We start from the raw sequence: 8,584 nt of genomic DNA, 5'->3' as shown, positions 1-8,584 counted from the left end.
TCTCATATCATCTATTGGTGCCAGTGATAGTTTGGATCCACAATAAGTACTTCATCACAGCTGTGACGTCAAACTGAAGACTTTGACACAATGGCTGGGATTATAATACCTGAGCAGTTTTAGTCTATGGCAATTACATCAACTCCCATTCATTCAGCTATTTACACACTTCTCAGGTAAGATTGCGCCACTCCACTCCTACACACTGCTTACATTCCAGCATTATCTTTCAGTGGAGGAAAACAAGATCATTAATCTCTACCCAAGGAGGAGATGGAGAAGAAAATTAATCTCACTGGAAGAGCACGCACACAAAAAATACCTGAGAATACCAACAGTCGCACAACAGCCTAACAACGCCCCCTCGCCTCACTGCAACACCCCCTGCCAATACATTCCATGACACTGCTATCTGGAGGAAGTCCAGCCCGAGCCCTACTTAAAGAACACAAACTCTCAGTCAGAAAAACACTCTCTCTTTCTCTCACACACTACAGATAACGAATCTACTAAAACACTCTCCCTACTTTCTGTCTCTGTGGAACCCATCTGAAGATCAGGATGCTTTGCTGTAGAGTGTGTGTCCTGGCTGTGCTGTTATCTATCCTCATCCTCACACTCATCCCCTCCACACAATCAGGTGAGTGCTAATACAAACACACAATACGTACACTCGCACACACACACACACACACACACACACACACACACACACACACACACACACACACACACACACACACACACACACACACACACACACACACACACACACACACACACACACACACCATTGTACAAATACATACACATGACAAACAAGCACACACATGCACACATAGTCTCTCTTGCATACACACATGCTCTCCCTATCTTACTGTGTGTGTGTGTGTGTGTGTGTGTGTGTGTGTGCGTGCGTGCGTGTGTGTGCGTGTGTGTGTGTGTGTGTGTGTGTGTGTGTGTGTGTGTGCGTGTGCGTGTGCGTGTGCGTGCGTGTGTGTGCGTAGCAGATTGCTGTCTGAAGTACACTCGGCGTCCAGTGCCATGCAGACGGCTGAAAGACTACACTTACCAGACCATTACCTCTTCCTGTGACATCCATGCTGTCGTGTGAGTTATCCTCCAATCACAGCCCAGCACACACTGTGTGTAAAATAGTCTTGTCTTTACCTTTTCCAATGCATTTTGACGAGGTGAAGTTAGAGGAAAGACCATTGAGATACACTCACTATCTGTGTGTGTGTGTAATTTGTGTAATGTGTGTGTGTGTGTGTGTGTGTGTGCGTGTGTGTATCAGAGGAGGCTGGTGGGAGCAGCTTTAGGAGGATGTCTCGTTATAATGGCTGGAATGGAATGAATGGTACATAGTCCAACACTTAGTTTACATATGTTTGATGTGTTTGATACTGTTCTAAGTATTCCTTTCCAGCTTTACAATGAGCCCATCCTCCTATAGCTGCTCCCACCAGCCTCCTCTGGTGTGTGTGTGTGTGTGTGTGTGTGTGTGTGTGTGTGTGTGTGTGTGTGTGTGTGTGTGTGTGTGTGTGTGTGTGTGTGTGTGTGTGTGTGTGTAATATGTGTTGACATTGTGCTGTGTTGTTGCAGCTTCCACACCCGGAGGGACAAGTTTGTGTGTGCCGACCCCTCTCAAGACTGGACCAAGAAGGTACAACGCTGTCTGCTGTGAGTACACATGTGTGTATGTGTGTAGTTGTTGTAAAACTTGTGTGTATGTTTGTCTAACGTTGTGTGTGTATGTGTGTTCATAGCAAGCGTCAGGAGAGGAAATCTAAACTGAAGAAAATTCTCTGATCTCAAGACCTCATGACCTGGAGATGATTTATGTGTGTGTGTGTGTGTGTGTGTGTGTGTGTGTGTGTGTGTGTGTGTGTGTGTGTGTGTGTGTGTGTGTGTGTGTGTGTGTGTGTGTGTGTGTGTGTGTGTGTGTGTGTGTGTGTGTTATTTACCCTATTTATGCTTTACAAACAGCTAAATATCTCAATATGCATAGAGTCACTGTTTCAGGATGGTTCGTTTTTTAACCTGAGATTTCTGTATTCATACAAATCATTTAATATCTGTGGTTATTATTGTTCATCATATCTGTATTGATTCTGAAGGTGTTTGAGTTTCATATCAGTTTGTGTGTAACTCTATGTATCAATGTTGTAGGTCTGTTTCATAAACAGCAAGTGCAGTATTCCTGATAAACATGAAAACATCTGTTTTCACAGAGTACCACAAAATATTTTTGTGTTGTTTCATATCCTCTGTCCAATTGGAGCCAGAGAAAACCTTTTTAATTTTGGCTTTTCAAAGTGTCCAAATGTATGTTTGAGTTTTCCTGAGGTGTACTGGGTTGTTTAAGCTAAGAGCTATGAAATAGATAATAAAATATGTACTTGAAAAAAAATCTGTTTTCTACTCTTATTGTATGTGACAACTTCTAAAACTGGGAATGGCATCATCATCCACACAATAAATTACAGACTGTAAGAAGGGATACAAAACATAGACACAATGGCTGGGATTATATTAGTCTATGGTCATTACATCAAATCCTTTTCATTCAGCTGTTTAAACACTGTCGGGTAAGATTGCTCCACTCTACTTCCACACACTGCTTACAATCCAGCATTATCTTTCAGTGAAACACAGGTGGCTGGTGGCACCTTAAATGGGGAGGGTGGGCTCATAGCAATGGCTGGAAAGCAATTATTGGAATGGTATCGAACACATCAAACACATGGTTTCCATCTGTTTGATATCATTCCATTCACTCCATTCCAGCCATTATTATGAGCCATTCTACCCTCAGCAGACTTCACTGCAGTGGAAGGTAACAAGATCATAAGCATGCAGCCACATGTGCTGATCTGAGGAATCCAGGAAAGACACTTGAGATTCATTCACTATCTGTGTGTGTGTGTGTGTGTGTGTGTGTGTGTGTGTGTGTGTGTGTGTGTGTGTGTGTGTGTGTGTGTGTGTGTGTGTGTGTGTGTGTGTGTGTGTGTGTGTGTGTGTGTGTGTGTGTGTGTGTGTGTGTACGCGCGTGCGTGTGTGTACATCACACGTACCTCTTAGGTTTCTCCCTACTGTAAGTAATCTAGTGCCCTGGAATAACTCACCACTCCACTAGTCCATTGTGCAGAATGTCTAAAAAAAATGGTGGTCTCTAAAAAGACTCTTCTTCTTTTTAGAGACCACAAAAATGATTTGAAATTCTGCACAATGGACTAAACCATGCATGGGTATTTTTTTTTTTTTTTTTTTTTTTTTTTTTTTTTTTTTTACCTTTATTTAACCAGGCAAGTCAGTTAAGAACAAATTCTTATTTTCAATGACGGCCTGGGAACAGTGGGTTAACTGCCTGTTCAGGGGCAGAACGACAGATTTGTACCCTTTCAGCTCGGGGGTTTGAACTCGCAACCTTCCGGTTACTAGTCCAACGCTCTAACCACTAGGCTACCCTGCCGCCCCAGGTATCTGATGACTTCAAAAAGAAAACCACATTTCAACCAGAATATGATATTAATTTCACATCCAATGCCAGATTCTGCTTGTAGATTGGCCCTGTATTGTACCAGAAGGTGTGGCATTAGCCAAGAGGCAGCAGGCATTTAGTTCCACAGATAACCCGTCTGTGTATTCTCTTGGTCTCTCTAATTCAGTACAGTGAGGTGGTCCATAGTGTAGAAGTGTGTTTGTAGTCAACACAGGTATGTGGCTATGATGTTTTATTACAGGTGTGTTCATGTTTCAGATATGTTCAATATGAGTTCAATGTGTGGCTTCAAAGATGCAATATTCACAGCTGTTCCATGGTCATTTCAATACATTATATATAGTATACCCATTGATTGTTGATGATTATAAACTGGGTGGTTTGAGCCCTGAATGCTGATTGGCTGACAGCTGTGGTATATCAGACTGTATATCACAGATATGACAACATTTTTAAAAATTCTGCTCTAATTACATTGTAAACCAGTTTATAATAGCAATTAGGCACCTCAGGGGTTTGTGGTATATGACCAATATACCACGGCTAAGGGCTGTATCCAGGCCCCCCGCGTTGCGTCGTGAGTAAAAACAGCCCTTAGCCGTGGTATATTGGCCATGTACCACAACCCCTCATGCCCTATTGCTTAAATATAGCATAAATGCCTGATGAGCTGCCTTACCCCATAATAGCTCAAAATAAACTGGTACATTCATGATATAAACCAACTATAGTATGTAATGACCATGAATACTTTCTGGTACATTTTTGTCTCAGGGTTAACGAGAGATTAACCGTGAGAGGAACTAGAGTTCTGAAGTGAAAACACACACGAGACAGTCTGCACTCCACACTGCCTTCAACACCCTGGACAAAATTAATACTTATGTAAGAATGCTGTTGATTTGTCATAAAAACAGACTACACCACTTGTTGGAGGTTTGTAGCACCAGGACTCTTAACTATAAAACCTTCTAGTTCCAGTGACCAGTATGGAACCATGGTAACCATGAAACACAAGTTGGCAAGATTTCATCAAAAAGTGTGAACACAAAAAAATAATAATAATGTATAGGTAGACTGGAAATGTATCAAACACAATGTAGGCCACTAAAGGGATTATGGTGGAATAAATCCCTCTAAAGGGGTTAGGGTGGAATAGATCCCACTTAAAGAGATAGGGTTGAATAGATCCCAGTGAAGGAGGTAGGGTGGAAACGATCCCACTAAAGGGATTATGGTGGAATAGATCCCACTAAAGGGGTTGGGGTGGAATAGATCCCACTAAAGGGATTATGGTGGAATAAATCCCTCTAAAGGGGTTGGGGTGGAATAGATCCCACTAAAGGGGTTGGGGTGGAATAAATCCCTCTAAAGGGGTTGGGGTGGAATAGATCCCACTAAAGGGGTTGGGGTGGAATAAATCCCACTAAAATACTTAGGGAGGAATAGATCCTTCAAAAAGGGGTTTGGATGGAATAGATCCCACTAAAGGGGTTAGTGTGGAATAAATACTACTAAAAGAGTTAGGGAGGAATAGATCCTACTAAAGGGGTTAGGGTGGAACAGATCCCACTAAAGGTGTTATGGTGGAATAGATCCCACTAAAGGGGTTATGGTGGAGTAGATCCAACTAAAGGGGTTATTGTGGAATAGATCCAACTAAAGGGGTTGAGGTGGAGTAGATCCCACTAAAGGGGTTAGGATGGAATAGATCCAACTAAAGGGGTTATTGTGGAATAGATCCCACTAAAATACTTAGGGAGGAATAGATCCCACTTAAAGGGTTATAATGGAATAGATCCCACTAATGGTGTTACGGTGGAATAGATCCCACTAAAAGGGTACAGATAGAATAGATCCCACTAAAGGGGTTAGGATAGAATACATCCAACTAAAGGGGTTAGGATGAAATAGATCCCACTAAAGGGGTTATTGTGGAATAGATCACACTAAAATACTTAGGGAGGAATAGCTCCCACTAAAAGGATTATAATGGAATAGATCCTACTATTGGTGTTACAGTGGAAAAGATCCAACAAAAGGGGTTTGGATGGAATATATCCCAATAAAAGGGTTGTAATGGAATAGATCCCACTAAAAGGGTTCAGATAGAATACATCCAACTAAAGGGGTTCAGATGAAATAGATCCCACTAAAGGGGCTATGGTGGCCTAGATCCCACTTAAGGGGTTGAGGTGGAATAGATCCCACTAAAGGGGTTGGGGTGGAATATATCCTACTAAAGGGGTTAGGATGGATTAGATCCCACTAAAGGGGTTAGGATGGAATAGATCCCACTAAAGGGGTTAGGATGGAATAGATCCCACTAAAGGGGTTAGGATGGAATAGATCCCACTAAAATACTTAGGGTGGAATAGATCCCACTAAAGGGGTTAGGATGGAATAGATCCCACTAAAGGGGTTAGGATGGATTAGATCCCACTAAAGGGGTTAGGATGGAATAGATCCCACTTAAGGGGTTGGGGTGGAATAGATCCCATTAAAGGGGTTAGGATGGAATAGATCCCACTAAAGGGGTTAGGATGGATTAGATCCCACTAAAGGGGTTAGGATGGATTAGATCCCACTAAAGGGGTTATGGTGGAATATATCCTACTAAAGGTGTTAGGATGGAATAGATCCCACTAAAGGTGTTAGGATGGAATAGATCCCACTAAAGGGGTTAGGATGGATTAGATCCCACTAAAGGGGTTATGGTGGAATAGATCCCATTAAAGGGGTTAGGATGGATTAGATCCCATTAAAGGGGTTAGGATGGATTAGATCCCACTAAAGGGGTTAGGATGGATTAGATCCCACTAAAGGGGTTATGGTGGAATAGATCCCATTAAAGGGGTTAGGATGGATTAGATCCCACTAAAGGTGTTAGGATGGAATAGATCCCATTAAAGGGGTTAGGATGGAATATATCCCACTAAAGGGGTTAGGATGGATTAGATCCCACTAAAATACTTAGGGTGGAATAGATCCCACTAAAGGGGTTAGGATGGAATAGATCCCACTAAAGGGGTTAGGATGGATTAGATCCCACTAAAGGGGTTAGGATGGATTAGATCCCACTAAAGGGGTTAGGATGGAATAGATCCCACTAAAGGGGTTGGGGTGGAATAGATCCCATTAAAGGGGTTAGGATGGAATATATCCCACTAAAGGGGTTAGGATGGATTAGATCCCACTAAAGGGGTTATGGTGGAATATATCCTACTAAAGGTGTTAGGATGGAATAGATCCCACTAAAGGTGTTAGGATGGAATAGATCCCATTAAAGGGGTTAGGATGGATTAGATCCCACTAAAGGTGTTAGGATGGAATAGATCCCACTAAAATACTTAGGGTGGAATAGATCCCACTAAAGGGGTTAGGATGGAATAGATCCCACTAAAGGGGTTCAGATGAAATAGATCCCACTAAAGGGGCTATGGTGGCCTAGATCCCACTTAAGGGGTTGAGGTGGAATAGATCCCACTAAAGGGGTTGGGGTGGAATATATCCTACTAAAGGGGTTAGGATGGATTAGATCCCACTAAAGGGGTTAGGATGGAATAGATCCCACTAAAGGGGTTAGGATGGAATAGATCCCACTAAAGGGGTTAGGATGGAATAGATCCCACTAAAATACTTAGGGTGGAATAGATCCCACTAAAGGGGTTAGGATGGAATAGATCCCACTAAAGGGGTTAGGATGGATTAGATCCCACTAAAGGGGTTAGGATGGAATAGATCCCACTTAAGGGGTTGGGGTGGAATAGATCCCATTAAAGGGGTTAGGATGGAATAGATCCCACTAAAGGGGTTAGGATGGATTAGATCCCACTAAAGGGGTTAGGATGGATTAGATCCCACTAAAGGGGTTATGGTGGAATATATCCTACTAAAGGTGTTAGGATGGAATAGATCCCACTAAAGGTGTTAGGATGGAATAGATCCCACTAAAGGGGTTAGGATGGATTAGATCCCACTAAAGGGGTTATGGTGGAATAGATCCCATTAAAGGGGTTAGGATGGATTAGATCCCATTAAAGGGGTTAGGATGGATTAGATCCCACTAAAGGGGTTAGGATGGATTAGATCCCACTAAAGGGGTTATGGTGGAATAGATCCCATTAAAGGGGTTAGGATGGATTAGATCCCACTAAAGGTGTTAGGATGGAATAGATCCCATTAAAGGGGTTAGGATGGAATATATCCCACTAAAGGGGTTAGGATGGATTAGATCCCACTAAAATACTTAGGGTGGAATAGATCCCACTAAAGGGGTTAGGATGGAATAGATCCCACTAAAGGGGTTAGGATGGATTAGATCCCACTAAAGGGGTTAGGATGGAATAGATCCCACTAAAGGGGTTGGGGTGGAATAGATCCCATTAAAGGGGTTAGGATGGAATATATCCCACTAAAGGGGTTAGGATGGATTAGATCCCACTAAAGGGGTTATGGTGGAATATATCCTACTAAAGGTGTTAGGATGGAATAGATCCCACTAAAGGTGTTAGGATGGAATAGATCCCATTAAAGGGGTTAGGATGGATTAGATCCCACTAAAGGTGTTAGGATGGAATAGATCCCATTAAAGGGGTTAGGATGGAATATATCCCATTAAAGGGGTTAGGATGGAATAGATCCCACTAAAGGGGTTAGGATGGAATAGATCCCATTAAAGGGGTTAGGATGGAATAGATCCCATTAAAGGGGTTAGGATGGAATATATCCCACTAAAGGGGTTAGGATGGAATAGATCCCATTAAAGGGGTTAGGATGGAATAGATCCCATTAAAGGGGTTAGGATGGATTAGATCCCACTAAAGGGGTTATGGTGGAATATATCCCACTAAAGGGGTTAGGATGGAATAGATCCCATTAAAGGGGTTAGGATGGAATAGATCCCATTAAAGGGGTTAGGATGGATTAGATCCCACTAAAGGGGTTATGGTGGAATATATCCCACTAAAGGGGTTAGGATGGATTAGATCCCACTAAAGGGGTTATGGTGGAATATATCCCACTAAAGGGGTTAGGATGGAATAGATCCCATTAAAGGGGTTAGGATGGAATAGATCC

At 42.4% G+C, this 8,584-nt stretch overlaps 1 protein-coding gene across 2 annotated transcripts; it reads left to right on the top strand.

Annotated features, from left to right (window-relative positions):
- The first annotated feature begins 426 nt into the window (after positions 1-426).
- On the top strand, positions 427-2,413 carry LOC118938789 (C-C motif chemokine 20-like). Of its 2 annotated transcripts, none has more exons than XM_036943817.1 (4): positions 427-640; positions 1,011-1,110; positions 1,606-1,683; positions 1,770-2,413. In XM_036943817.1, exons 1-4 carry the CDS (start codon positions 562-564, stop codon positions 1,810-1,812), a joined length of 300 nt encoding a protein of 99 aa, XP_036799712.1. In that variant the 5' UTR covers positions 427-561; the 3' UTR covers positions 1,813-2,413. The 2 variants fall into 2 exon arrangements, with proteins under 2 accessions (XP_036799712.1, XP_036799711.1); XM_036943816.1 differs by having other exon boundaries at positions 435-640; positions 1,008-1,110.
- Positions 2,414-8,584: the final 6,171 nt, after the last annotated feature.

This window comes from Oncorhynchus mykiss, chromosome 15, assembly GCF_013265735.2.
Source record: "Oncorhynchus mykiss isolate Arlee chromosome 15, USDA_OmykA_1.1, whole genome shotgun sequence".
Lineage (NCBI taxonomy): Eukaryota > Metazoa > Chordata > Actinopteri > Salmoniformes > Salmonidae > Oncorhynchus > Oncorhynchus mykiss.
This window is presented reverse-complemented; position numbering and strand designations above follow the sequence as displayed.